The 14449-nt window shown below is 46.8% G+C and overlaps 1 protein-coding gene across 1 annotated transcript; it reads left to right on the top strand.

Moving 5' to 3' along the window:
- Positions 1-6655: 6655 nt before the first annotated feature.
- Positions 6656-13536, top strand: tpx2 (TPX2 microtubule nucleation factor; the record flags this gene model as incomplete). The annotated part of the gene is made up of 14 exons (XM_084436059.1): positions 6656-6777; positions 8535-8603; positions 8954-9100; positions 9221-9330; positions 9500-9654; positions 9962-10133; positions 10690-10828; positions 10958-11177; positions 11321-11416; positions 11589-11762; positions 12093-12239; positions 12327-12438; positions 13052-13239; positions 13373-13536. The coding sequence occupies 14 exons, from the start codon at positions 6656-6658 to the stop codon at positions 13481-13483; spliced, it is 1962 nt and encodes a 653-aa protein (XP_084292185.1). The 3' UTR covers positions 13484-13536.
- Between the last annotated feature and the right edge of the window lie 913 nt (positions 13537-14449).

Raw genomic sequence — 14449 nt, 5'->3', positions numbered from 1 at the left:
GGCTACTTGAGAGGTGTCCTACAAAAGCGCGTAGAAAGGCGACTAAATTTTCGCCCTTTCGGCTTGATAGATCGCTCTGTGGGGGGGGAAAATGGCGTACGCCTGAAATCGCGGAAAAGACCGTGTAAAAGAAGGCGTACCTCAATGATAAATGAGGCCCCTGGGCCATTTTCCCCCCTTCTACGCCACCGTCGGATTTTTCGTTGAGGAATCGGCGCAGCAGCGTGTACGCCATGTTTGATAGATCCGAAAAGCGTGTAAATATTCTCGTCGTACGCGACATTTCGCCTTTTCCTCGTTTTTCGTCGTACGCCCTCTTTTACACCTGAATTTACACGCTCTTTGATAAATGAGGCCCCTGGGCGCCGAGGCGGCGTAGGTTAATGTGTCAAAACAAGGCCACAGAAGAGACCAGAGAGACAGTCTTATCGGAGAAGAGACGAGGGAGGGGGGACACTCAAACCACATAAGAACGTTGCAACGAGACCAATGCTTTGATTTGGGTCCAGACAGCATACAGAGAGGTAAACTGTACATTAGGCCATGCCATCGTCTTTTGTATGTCAAACCTTCTGTAATAAACCGCTTTTGCTGAGGCTCAAATCCCGTGTTGGAGAGATTCATTTGGAATACACCTGAAAAGGAGACTGGACTGTGTGGTATTGTGTGAGATTGGGGCTGTCTTTTATTGAAATCAAAACACAACGCAGAGCTGAAATAAGGACAATAATAAAAGACAACGAAAGTCATCAGCATTGACTTCTCATTTGTGCAAATGGATGGAGAAGATGATAGTTCGCAGGCTGTGTCGTGCTGGAACGGAGAGGGCTACTGAGTCACTGTCAGAGTGAATTTAGGAAAGGGCGTTCCACGCTGGATGCTCTGGTTGGAGTCTGCTCTGATGTTGAAAAGTCAATGAAAATGAAGGAGGGGATGGTGATAGTTTATTTTGACATTGAAAAGGCATACGACTATGTGGAGGGATGGGCTACTTATCAAGTTGAGCCATTTGGGTATTGTGGGGAGGTTGTACAATTGGGTTATGGACTTTTTAACGGGTAGGACACTTAGAGTCAAGGTGGGTGCGGACGTTTCAGAGCTGTTCAGCATAGTGAATGGTATCCCTCAAGGGAGTGTGATCAGCCCGGTGTTTAATGTGATGATTAATGATATTTTTGCGAACCTTGAGGGATGCATCAAGTCGGCTCTTTATGCAGACGATGGGGCCATTTTGATGAGGGGAAGGAATGTGCCGTACGTGTTCGGGAAGCTGAGGCAGGCAATAGAGAAGGTGGAAAGGTGGTATTATGAGTAGGGATTCAAACTGTCAGCGAGCAAGTCCTGCTACATGGTTTTCACTAATAAGCGCAAGCTCGAGGCTGGGGGGCTCTTGCTCTATGGTCGGCCACTGGAGTTGGTCACGGAGTTTAAATACCTGGGCCTGTGGCTCGACAGCAGGTTTACATGGGCAGTACACATTCGCCACTTGGAAGCCAAGTGCAAAAGGTTATCAATCTGCTGTGGCTGGGTGTGACTGGGGGGCAGGAACGCAATTGATGCTGGACATCTATAGGGCACTGATGAGGTCAGCTCTGGACTATGGGGGTGTGGTGTATGCAGCGGCAGCTAAGTCTACGTTGCTTAAAGTGGATCGGTTGCAATACAGGGCTCTGCGGATCTGTTTAGGAGCTATTCGATCTACCCCCAATAATGCAGTGCTCATTGAAGGTGGAGAAACGCCACTAGAGCTCAGGCGGGAGAAACTGGCCCTGGCCTATTGGGTTAGGCTGCAAGGGTGTGAGGACGTCCACCTAGCTAAGCTCACGGTGCGGGATTGTTGGGAATTCAATAGGTTCCAGGGGACTGGGTTTGGGTGGACTATTGAAGCCACAGTGAGGGACTATGGGCTGGAGGGGTTAGAGTTCACTAGTTCTGCCCCAGTTAGTTGGGTGCCCCCTTGGCTCTTCCCTGAAGTGACCGTGGACAGGCGCGTTCTGGAGAGAAAACATGGATGGCAGCCAGGTGAAGTGGGTATGAACACGGGCATGTATCTGCGTGCAAGTTACTACTGGATAGAGTGGGAGTTGGGGTGTATATCCCAGGGTTCGAAGTGGGTCTCTCCAAGCGGCTGTCTACTATGTTATCTGTGTACACGGCTGAAATGGTGGCGGTCATCCTTGGGTTGCAGTGGGTGGAGGAGGTCAGACCTGATAGGGTGGTGGTGTGCACAGACTCCAAATCGGTACTGGACAGTATACAGTCCTCCAAGACCATCAGAGAGGATCTACTTATTGAATTGTATCACAGTTTGTTTAGGCTTCACAGGGGTGGTATAGACGTGCAGTTTTGTTGGGTTCTGGCACATGAGGGGGTGACAGGGAATGAGACTGCAGACAAACTGGCGAAAGGTGCGCTGACTAAGGACATCTCAGTGCCTGTTCCGCTCGGGAAGGGAAAGCGGTGATTAGAAGGAAGGGATTTGAGTTCTGGCAGAAGAGGTGGGATGAAGACCAGAAGGGGAGGGGGTATCACAGGGTACAGAAGTCAGTTGTGGTGAAGAACTACACTACACAGAATAGGAGGGAGTAAATCGTCATGGCTAGACTCAGGTTCGATCACACGGGACTGAACGGCACCTTGTTTGTACTGGGGAAAAGGGGGAGTGATACATGTGGGCACTGTGGAGCTACAGAAAACACTGAACATGTTCTATTGCACTGTCCGAACTATGAAGTAGAGAGAGAGAGACTCCGGGATAAGGTCAGAGAAGCAGGACGGGAATGGAATTTGAGGGGTTTATTCAAGCCCCCAGGATCAGCTTGGCACATTGAAGCCACCATGGGCTTTCAGGCCAAGCTCGGTATTGCAAGTCACGTGACGGCATGCGGCCCAAGACCCTTATTTCCCATGGTTTGTGGATTATGATAGATAGGGATAGAAAAGGAAAACAATTTTTTTCTGGGTATCATTCAGCATCAGAGACCAATCTAATCAATATAAACTTTTAATTAAATTGTTTTTTTTTGTTTTTGAAGCCACCAATACCTGTATCGAGCCCATTTGAAACATGTGCTGTGAACGAGCCTTGGGGACGCTGGGCGCGCGTTCATGAGTCCTGCGAACTCGGCGGAAAACGCGTCACCATAGGAAGACCCGCCCTACTCAGCCTCTGATTGGATAGGAAGTCATATGTAATGACGTCGGCTAACATTTGCTATGCTTTTAGCAATGAAGCTGCTATGATCATGCTAATCATAGATATGAACGTATGTCTATGATGCAAATGATCATGACATGTGGTTACTTTAGGACATCGTTGTTAAAGATCTAGCGGGTATGTGGGTCAATGTTGAATAACTTAGCTAACATTATCTAATGTTACATTTCTTTATATGAACGTCAACTATATTGATAGGCTAGGTAGCTATGCTAACGGTAGCTAATGCTAACGGCTTAGGGTTAACTTTAGTTAACGTTAGTTAATGCTAACGTTACGTTTGGAGGTTTCAGATGTATTTCAATTTTAACAATGTTGATCATGCTCAATGTGACATTGTTCATACATTGATTACAGTCTGTAATCTTGTCTGGCGTTATTTAGCTAAAGTGGGCTGATGCTTGCTGCTGCTACCATAGCATTTGCCACATAATACATCAAATTAATCAAGCATGGTTATTGTTATTACCTTAAGGCATTATTACCATTGCAAGTAAGCATGCCATGTATATGTCATGCCTGAAAATCAAATTAATATTGTGATTCTTCCCCATCATTGCTCATTGTAGTCATATAATCAAATGAACAGCTCCCTCCTACCTCCAGGCTGTGGTCAAGCTCTGCTGCCTTGAGGTGATTGGTTCCCCAGTTGCTCCAAGCCCCCCTACGGCAGATTGGCGTGGCCATGGCTTTTTTCTGTCCTGGCCTCACAGTGGTGGAATGAACTGTGCACTGATGTCAGAACAGAGCCAATAATACACACTGTTTATAGTGAGCCTAGTTATTATTGATTAACTTGGACTGTTTCCTCTCTCCTTGTCAGTCATTAAAATATGTTCAGTGTTTCACAATACTTATAACATTTCATTATTTTGTCTCGCACCATTTCTGAAACAATCATCGGTGTCAGTATACATTTCCCTCCAATGTTATTTCTTGCCCATTTTTAACCATTTAACTACCAGACTGTACAAATGAATTGCACACCTATAGTATTTTCTATTGGTGATTTTTATTTCACAAGGTATAGCCTACTTCTCCACTTTCTCACAATGTTGGTATGAAATGGCAGTCAAACTATGCAATGATGTTCCACACTGTTTCCACCCAAATTCCCAAAAAATGTGGCCACCACACTGTTCAGGACATTCACAGGTCTTGCTCACAGGGATCGGTAAAAGAAATGGACATGGTTCCTCCATAATGTGCTAAGGCTCTGCTTAAATCAAAGGCTTGGTCATCAGAAAATATCACAAAGACAGTGATCACAAAACGACAATTAAAAACCAACTGTCACCAACTGACCAATTTGACATGCAAGAAAACTGTCATGTCTTTGCACTGTCCTGTCCTGCTCCCAGTCCTGTGTCTACAACAGCATATGCCTTAACCCTAGTCACATTTCTAGTATGTGTGAACCATATACATTGCAGTAAACAGATCTTGAGTCATACAAACTGGAGGATGCTTGACTCATACAAACTACTTTAACTCAATTTCAATAAACAACTCCAAAATATGGCAGACAGAAGAGCTGAGCAGACTAGGTAGATGACTGGATGATCTTACAGAGAACCTTTGGAAATTGACTGGTATTAATGCTAAGGGTAATGAGGGATGAGGTGCAGCTGGGCAGGGCGGAGACAGGTGGCAGGAGATGGGAAGGTGAGTAGGCAACAACCAAGCATGAACTGGAACTGGACCACTGGCTGGCTCCCCTTGACTGTCCAACCCATCCATCAGCACCAGCAGAGTGGACACGATAGAGCCAGAGAGAGAGAGAGACAAATGCAACGCAAGGTTAGTTTAGTTCCAATCGCCCATGTGCAACATCAATCAAGTATGCAGCCAAGCTGAAGAACCGAGTTACACCGGAGGCGGGGCTCCGTGACAGACAAGCCTCACCTGTGTATCTGGTTCTGTCTGCTGGAGCGTACTGAGGCCAGCCGGTCTATCTTGTGGAAGAAGATGGAGGGTCTCATTAGGTTGACCTGGGGAGAGACCAACAAACAGCCATCACAAGCTCTCAGTCAACACTTAGGATGATGGTCGGGTGTCCTGTCCAATAATTATACTCCCCTCCCCCAACCGCCACAGTTGCCCCATTGGCAAACCTGGTCAAAGAGAAGGCAGAGCTGATTATGTGTTCTGATTCACCAACCCACTTGCTAAGGCAGTCAGCTCCTTTCCTTATAGCCTTTGTGTTTCCCTGCCTACACTCGTTAGTCTGCATAAAATCCTCTAAGTCAGTGGACAGTTCATTCCACCACTGTGAGGCCAGGACAGAAAAAAGCCATGGCCACGCCAATCTGCCGTAGGGGGGCTTGGAGCAACTGGGGAACCAATCACCTCAAGGCAGCAGAGCTTGACCACAGCCTTGAGGTAGGAGGGAGCTGTTCATTTGCCCTGTAGGCTTGCACCAGTCCTAAACTGGATGGGACAGCGCAGGGAGCCAGTGCTGAGAACGGAGTAGGGAAGTTGTGTGGAAGAGCATGGGGCTGTTGAACACCAGGTCAGCAGCAGCTTTCTCCAGGAGTCTGATGGCCAATGCTGCAGGATGGCAGCAAGTAGGGAGTTGCAGGAGTCCAGGCGGGAGATGACAATGGGAAATAAGGGTCTTGGGCCGCATGCCGTCACGTGACTTGCAATACAGAGCTTTGGCCACTACGTCAAATGGCTTCATGCGCCGGTGAGCAACTTTTATTGAAATGAATAGGCAGCCATTTTCAATGCCGTCTCCAGTTTATATTATACCTCCATGGGTTTATTGGGAACGGAGGGGGAGGGGGGAGGAATCTGCAGGAAGGCTCTTTTTACTTTCTTGGGTGACACACGGTTGCGGGGCAGACTAGTCTGTAAGCACTAGGATGATGACATGATGATGCACACTCTTGTACAGTAGGTGGCGGTATGCACCTTTAAGCTGTTTGCGATCCGCCATAAATCCAAGGGAGAAGAAGACGAATGCCCGTAATGTTCTTTTTTGGCGTAGGTTGGTGGGAGCCAATGAATGACCGGGGAATCCAAACATGATTAGCCATTGGTTTGTTCAAAAGAGAATAAATTTAAACAGTAACGTCGGTCAGTAAAGCGGTCTTCCTCGTTTTGTTGAGTCTAAACGCTGTGCACGTTATCGCAGGGAGTCCATCGTTAATTTGCTTTTGTTCGTTGCCTGTACTCTTTTTAAAGGTATGTTGTGTATTATAATGCATTTTACAGTAGCTTGTATGTTTTTTCAAAAAAATACCGAAAGTGTGAGATTAACTACCTAGCGTACACAGGGTACCGTTTTATTAGCTAGCTAGAAGCTAACTTTAGCTATCTAGCACTACCACTGTCTCCAACTTCATATACGTTTGTATCACAACTCTTATTAAATACGTTGCTGTGTTTTAGGAGTGAAGTTACCCTTCTATCTGGAAAGACGTTGGAACTGAAATGGAGGTGCAGACGGCACAAAGTGACTCGGCAGATCACTATAGTTTTGATGCCCCGTCCCATATCGTTGATTTAAACGCGCTGGACCACGACGAGATCAACGTAGACGACTGGTTTGGTGGGTAAAGTTAAACGCTAACTTGTGAATGTCGCAAAATGAGCCACACATTAGTCAAGCTAACGTTTGGTAGATAACTTTGGTAGCCAATGTTAAAATCACCATGGTTGCCTAGCTAACTTTAGTTGTCAGCTATGCCAACAACAAAATGATAAACAGGATATGTCTAACGTTAGCTCAAGAGATGCAATTCAGTATCTAACGCAGTCAGTGGTACTAGCTACATGTCCTAACTTTTTGCGGTGAGGTCACGAACTGTCGCCCTCAATGTCTTCTGCAGACAAACAAGATTTGGGAGAGGACGCATTAAGTGGTCACCTCGCCACCCCAGGCAGACATGTTGTTCCTGGAGGAAATAAGAGTGAAATTTCTCACCCTCGATTGACAGATGACCCAAATTCGGGTGAGTCTAAAATTTTTCATTTTTAGCGTTGCTGAAGGGAGACAAGTAATTGGCCATAGGGTGTTTTTATTTGGGCCATCTAGACCATTTAAGCTCAGGTTGCATGCAGATTTCTAGCTGACATTTGCAAGTTACGATGTTTTCATTTAGAATTTCACCCCAGATGGGCTTGGTTGTACTGTGTGTGTTCTGAAAGAAATATTTTCAATCCTAGAAGCCCAAAGCGCATCCAACATTGTGACCTCCTGGGGGAATAGTGGCCCAGCTCAGAGGGTTGCCCAGCCAAAAAAGAAGGGTCCGCCTGCCCAACCACTCAGGTATGTGGCCTGTTCACTTGTTGATGCTTCACATGGGCTCGCTTCCCAAGGAATGCAGGGAATGTGCCTTTTTTGAAACCCAATTACAGCCACAGCGGCTACATTCAAAAGATGAGTCTTAATTTGGGGTTATTGTGATCTACTCGGAGAACATCAGGGGCCATTTTCATCGTATCTTAGAGAATCACTGGGAGTCCTAATTAGTGCTAAAATTTCTTCTTTGACTTCCCCTAAAAAGCTATTCACAAAGTTGTTCAGACCGATCTTTATTACGGAATGGGGATAACTCTTTAGCTAAGAGAAATAGCAGTGGGCTTATTGAACGTGCTAGCTGACTGACTGCTGTATCTGGTAGGTGTGGGGCTACCTGTGTAGTGCCAGTGAATCCATCATTTAGAGACATGGGCTAATATAGCTGTTACATGGTAATGGGCTGCTATACAAAATGGACTGGTATGGAGGTCAAACAATTTAAGCTATCTGGGGACTGGCGTGTATAGTTTGGGTTATATGTGTGTTATGTACTGACTGATGGCTGTCAGTCCCAAATCATCACAGCTGAACTATTTTCCCTATAGTGCAAATGTTTGCCTTCATGTCTGGTGTTCTGGATTTGTAAGAGATGTAAACACATCCCTCACTGGCTCCATTATAAACACGATACCCTCCCGACTGTGACGTCCTTACCAACTTCTAGTTATGTTTGCAATCTCATATGAATTCTGTCTTCCATCACTCTTAAATGTTCCAGTGTCCCATCTTAACGATAAAATGCTTTGAATTACTGAGAGACCAGCTTTTAAAAACGGGGGTGAAAACACCTGTTTTTGGGGAAATTGTAATCTTAAATTTGCCATTTAGGAGCAACTTGTAGGCTTGATGTTTTGTGAATACAGCCATTGATTTCTACATTTTCTTAACCCATCAAGTTGAAATGGTTTGTTTTTATGCAATTATTTTCATCAAAGGAACAATCCAGCAGTTACTGGAAACATACTGTTGTTTTAACCAATAATTATGATTTCTCCTATTTTTCAAAAGGGTGTCAAAGCGCAAGGAAACGGCCAGCAATGAAGGGGCCACCGTCACACCAGCTGCCAAGAAACAAAGGTCAGTATGCTGAACTTGTCCACAGTTTGCAGATTTATTCACGTCTGAAGCGTGTCTGGCTTGGATCATTAGTTGATGTTAAGGCAGTCAGACACTCATTGTTCACAGAAGTCCTTCTGTACCAACCCAACTTGACCACCGTCAAAGGTAAATCTAGAAGGTTCCACTGTGGTGAAAACACGTTAAACTAACTTTACCTTGGTGTGGGGTCAAGATTGCACACAGAGAACTGGATTTGGGAGTATAAAACTAAAAGGAACATGCCAATCTTATCACTTCAGTTTTTTCAAAACGGTCATAATGCCTTATGGAGAAAAGTAACTTGACAGCCAGCATGCTATGTTCTCTAGGAATAGCACATCCCGACAACAACCAATCAGACGCCGTCGCAGCAGTGCTGTACGTCGCAGCGGCGCCGCCCGTCGCAGCGTGCGGCTGGACCCCAGAGTAGCCACCAAGGCCCGGACCGCAGCGGCCAACGGCAGCGCCCAGTCCCAGTAAGTCCGTCGGACCACAGGGCTCGTTGACACTTGCTGTGTTGAAGCAGTTAAGAGTTAAATTTCTCTGATTTTTTACACATACTGATCATTGTTTACTGCTTATTTCTTATCCCTCAGGCACAAGAGTTCTGAGGAGCAGGAGATGGAGCGCATCAGAGGTCTACAGAGGGAGGTGGCCGAGCACAGGAAGAAGAACGAGGCTAGCTACAAGGCTGCCCTGGCAGGCAGTAAGTACCCCGCTGTCTTCTACCTGCAGGGCAGCCCACTGCAGATCTGAGCGTGCTAAACGAGGGTCCGTCCTTGCCCTCTTAACACTCTTAAGTGGCTCAGGGATGATTTAAACTGGGAGTTTTGTTTGTGTAGTAACCCTGGGGGGATTCATTTTTATGTCTTCAGGTCAGCCACCGAGGAAGGCACCACTGTGCACCACTGTGCCCAAAGAGTTCACTTTTAGCACGGATGGACGTGTTAAAACCAGTAACGCTCCAACAGACGCGTCTTATAGGGAGATGGACTTCACTGCTCAGCTCCGCAGACACCCCTCTTCTCCTGTAAGGACTCTATCTTGAAGTTTTGATTTCCAAGCCACTAGTCAGACATATCCGGCCCTTTTTTGATTTTAATAAATCTACAAGATTGTATATCCAATGTGATTGAGTGTGTGTGAAAAATGCATCTCTTGTAAGTTAAAGTTTGTAAAGGACTTTAAAGTGTCATTTGAGCCATGCACATGATGAGACACTGGACTTTGTTGTCGTGGGTACATTTGTGGATGCTCACGTGAGCTTGGTCTCCTTGTGCGAGATATGCCTTCCCCGTGAATTAATCCACTTTTTCCCCCCCCCCCCCCCCCCTCAGTCAAAGGCATCAAGGGGAGCCACCGTACCCAAGCCTTTTAATCTGTCGACGGGCAGCCAGCGCAAGGGGGAGGAGCCTGCCCCCTATGTGTCCATAGCCCAGCAGATAGAGGCGTTCCAGAAGCGAACCCCTGACCGCTACCACCTGCGCAGCCGGCAGAGCCAGGAGAGAGGTGTGTACATCTTCATCCTCCATCTTGAGATCTTTGTCTGTTTTCAGCTACAGTGCAGAGGTGCAGTAGTCGGTTTGGCTCAGAAGCACTTTTTGTGATATTTTTTTGCAATTCTCATTAGATCCCCATAGAAATTACTAAAGTGCTCTGACACTAAAATGAAATAAATCCACAATCTGTGGAAGTTGCACAACTGTAAGTGCGTCCAATCATTTTGAGTTGCCAACTTGAAATGATTGGATGGCCTACCTGCCTGTCAGCCTACCTGCTAGTGAGTGTCATTTCCCCCCTAGTTTGGAGGAGTAGTTTTGGAGGGAAGGGCTGTGATTTTGTTGGTTGCTTTTTTCAAAAATTTCCATAAGTCTAACAGGAAATCACAAACTATGTGCACCTTTAAGCCTGGTGTGGAAAAAACATACACAAAACATGTATATTTCAACTTCCTGACACCTAAACACTTATTATACTACAAAATGTATTTAGTTTGGCAACCATACCCCAAACTGTAGTTGTACAGTGCTTAAGATGTAAGACGAGCCCCCCGTCCCCGTGTCAGGCCCGGCCCCAGGGAAGAGCCAGCCGCTGAGGGTCACGGAGCCTCACACCCCCCTGCTGATGACCCGGCAGAGGAGCCGCCCCACCCTCACCAAGAGCAGCGCTGAGCTGGAGACCGAGCAGGTGCAGAAGCTCCAACAGTGAGTACTCCACACCTCCCATAGACCATCTCCTTTAACCTATCACCAGTGTTGGATGATGGCCGTCCATCATGATGCCTGAATGTTTGCCCCACTGCTCTAAGCCTTCCTTTTTGTGTGGACCTTTAGGTATAAGTTCAAGGCACTGGAGCTGAACAGGAAGATCCTGGAGTCCGCTGTGAACCCCAAGAAGCCTGCAGTGAAGGAACCCACCAAGCCAGAGGGCTTCCAGATGCACATGGAGAAGAGGCTCCAGGAGAGGCAGGCCAACAAGAAGCCGGAGGAGCCCGAGGAGCAGCACGCCTTCCACGCCTGCCCCCTGCCCGTCAGGATCCTGGAGGAGGTGGTGGTGAGTGCTGCCGCTCGGGGAGGCGGTCGGACAGCAGACTAGGTGCTGTTATCACTGAGCTGTTATCACTGGGCTGCCGCAGACAAGATGAAGATTTTCTCTTTGCTTTCTTCTTGATGATCTCTCTCGACATTGGTTGCCAGGGAGTTCCAGAGAAGAAGGTGCTGCAGCCCACAGTCCCGGAGTCCCCGGCGTTTGCCCTGAAGAACCGGGTGCGGGTGGAGAGGAAGGTGGAGGAGGTGAGGACCGCACAAGAAAGGGCTCTCTTTATTCACGACACCATGCCGGTTCTGCATTTCCCTCAATGCCTCAGCATAACTTCTTTTCAACCGTCAGTACTCCTATTTGGGGATCGAGGGCTGTCGCTGGGATTTTGAAGTGCCCACTGAGTTGGTGTGTGTTTGGTTCCAGGTGAAGGCAGCAGCCCCTTTCAAGGCCATAGCCGCGCCCCACTTTGCCTTGCCGTTCCAGCCCAAGCTCCAAGAGAAGAGCCACGCTGAGCCGTGTCCGTTCTCTTTTGAAGAGAGGGAGCGAGAGAGGAGAGCCATGAAGGAGAAGAGACTGGAGGAGCTGAGAAATGAAGAGGTAATTTGTTGTTTTAGTAACTACGGTCTCTTCAGCCCTGTCCAAGAATCACCTCTGCTCCCTTGCAAGAAGAATGCAAGAACGTGTAAACTAAATTTATGAACGGACTAGTAGTTCAGCTGTGCTTTATTTTAGATTGGGTTCTCTCATAGGCACCTTTACAACCTGTTCACCATCAACCCGTATCAATATTGTTTCTGACGGTCTGTATCAAGATTCATAGATAAAACAATTAACATTTCAACACCTTTTTAATAGATAAATGATTGTATAAAAAATACACACTAAAAAGTCTCAGTCTACTTGCATCATGTGCTGCTGACTGTTCAGGTGCCAACGTTCAAGGCCCAGCTGCTGCCAGATTTCCACGAGGTGGTCTTGCCGGAGAAGAAGGTGATCGAGCCCACCAAACCTGAACCCTTTAAACTGCTCATCGACGAGCGGGGGGCGGTCAAGAACGACCACTGGGAACAAAAGGTAAGATGGTCTCCACTTTATTTAACCCGTCTCCCTTTTCAAATACGGTGTAGTCAGACTTAACACTTGATGCTGCGCTCTCTCCAGGTTAAGGAGGAGCAGAAGCGCCAGACAGAGGCAGCCTCCTTCAAAGCCAGACCAAACCTGGTCACACACAAGGAACCCTTCATCCCCAAGAAAGAGAACCGCTCAGTCTTGGGTGAGTAGACCTACACATCTTGACCAGCCTCCACCGGGCTTGCTCAGCCCCTTTGTTGTCTGCACTGGTGACCAACCCTGCTCCACTGTTACCCCTAGATATATATATAATGAGGTCTGTTTAACACCAGCTGTGGAAAGCTCAATTTTTTGTGTTGCGAGTTGATTCTCTTTCTATTGAGAAGGCTTTCATCCACCTTCAAACTATAATTTTCCCAGATTAAAAATATTAATTGTGCAAGCAATCTAGCAATGGAATTACGACCTGGAAAGAGACTTTTATGACAGCATACATTTTGTCTTATGATTGTGTTAAACACAGAACTTATCTGGGTGATTATGGGATTTTCTGCAATGAAAATGTTTCTAAATGCACCCCAGGTCTCTACCTGGAATGTAGCTCATGAACTTTGATGCCACGCTGACCAGTTCCATTTCTGAGCTTCAGCTTGTTATGCAGTGGCCAGACGTCAGATCAGGGTTGCTTGATGTGGTGAAACGGGGGCTTGGCTTCAGTCTGTCTGCACCCCTAACCTGTCTGTTTTTGCTTCCTCGCCTCCTCCCCACCTCTTTAACTTCCCACCTCTTCCTACCGCTGTCACTGGGCTCTGTAGAACACAATAACTCTTCCGTAGTTCCAGAGGGCTTCCAGCTGTCCACCGAGCGCCGTGCCAAAGAGCGCCAGGAGTTTGACCGCGTCCAGTGCGAGAAGGAGGCTCTGCGGGCGTGCATGGAGGAGGAGCAACGCAGGGAGCAGGAGCTGAGGGAGAAGGAAAACATCACCAGGCTGCGCCAAGAACAGGTGACCACAACCTCCGTTTACCCAATACACTGCACCTGTCCAGCTTGTTGTTATTGTTGCAGTCAGTGGATTTTTGTCATTATCTTCAAATAGATATTGTGAAAGTCATGATGCCCCCAACTCTTCTTCTCAGGTCCACAAGGCCCAGCCAATCAGGCACTACAAACCCGTGGAGGTGAAGAAGAGTGACGTTTCTCTCACGGTGCCCATGTCACCCAACTTCTCTGACCGCTTCCACCTGTGATGACTGCTATCGAGGGAGTTTAATTTCCACCTGTGATGACCTTTTTATTTTTGCGTATATTTTACCCATTTATTTCTACCGTTTTTGTTTTTTTGCCTGTGTTGCTTTTTTGTTGTGCTTGTTGATTCAGTGGGCAGCGTCTTTTAAACTGGCCTGTACAGTACATTCCTTCAGTTTACATTTTACGACTTGAAATTAATAAATTTCTTATCTACAACGTTTACATGTGTCAATCCTTCAAACCATGCACAGGTGGAGTTACTGTAATTGAAGTGAATAAACGGCCCAGTCTATTGGCCTGCTGGCTGAGAAGGGGGTGTGGACTGAGGGTGAACTATGCAGGATCTGATTTTGAATCCTAAATTGCCTGTTGATGATAACGTGAAGTACAGTAGATCTGCAGTACTAAGGAATGTCAAAGCAGAGTATGCTGGAGAACCTTGGTGCAAACATAGGTGGAATTAAGAGTTGTATTCGTTTGGACTTATTCCTGTCTTTGGAAAAGAGGCTCTCGCCAACTCTTGTAAAAATAAAAAATAAAACATCTCACTTTATGTAAATGTTCATTGTGTACACTCCTGTGTCCAAAACATCCTGCTATGAATGTCTGCTGCCTGCCATGCATAGCTTGGTTATCTGGTGCTGTTTTCCAGCAGCCCTGCCTGTAGGGTGGCCTATTCCTGGATGAGGGCAGAGCAGAGATAACGCAGCAGAGCCATCGACTGCAGCTCTCTTCCTTCTGCATGAGACTAACAATACTGTTCAAAACCTGCGCTACTTCTGCTGTTCTGAGGTCCTTGACCCCACAGGTAGGTACCACTTCAGCACGTCTTCAATGCGAGTACAGTTAGGCCTAATGCTTGTCTGCTGTATTTGTGAGGAGAGTTGTAAGCCTACATAGAACTAGCTGATTGTACCTGTTTTATAGGCAATGATGGTTACACCACATTTCTCTGGCTCTGTCGG

The sequence above is a fragment of the Borostomias antarcticus genome (assembly GCF_949987555.1).
Source record: "Borostomias antarcticus genome assembly, chromosome: 3".
NCBI lineage: Eukaryota > Metazoa > Chordata > Actinopteri > Stomiiformes > Stomiidae > Borostomias > Borostomias antarcticus.
Note: the sequence above shows the minus strand (reverse complement) of the source record. Positions and strands in the feature narration are given on the sequence as shown.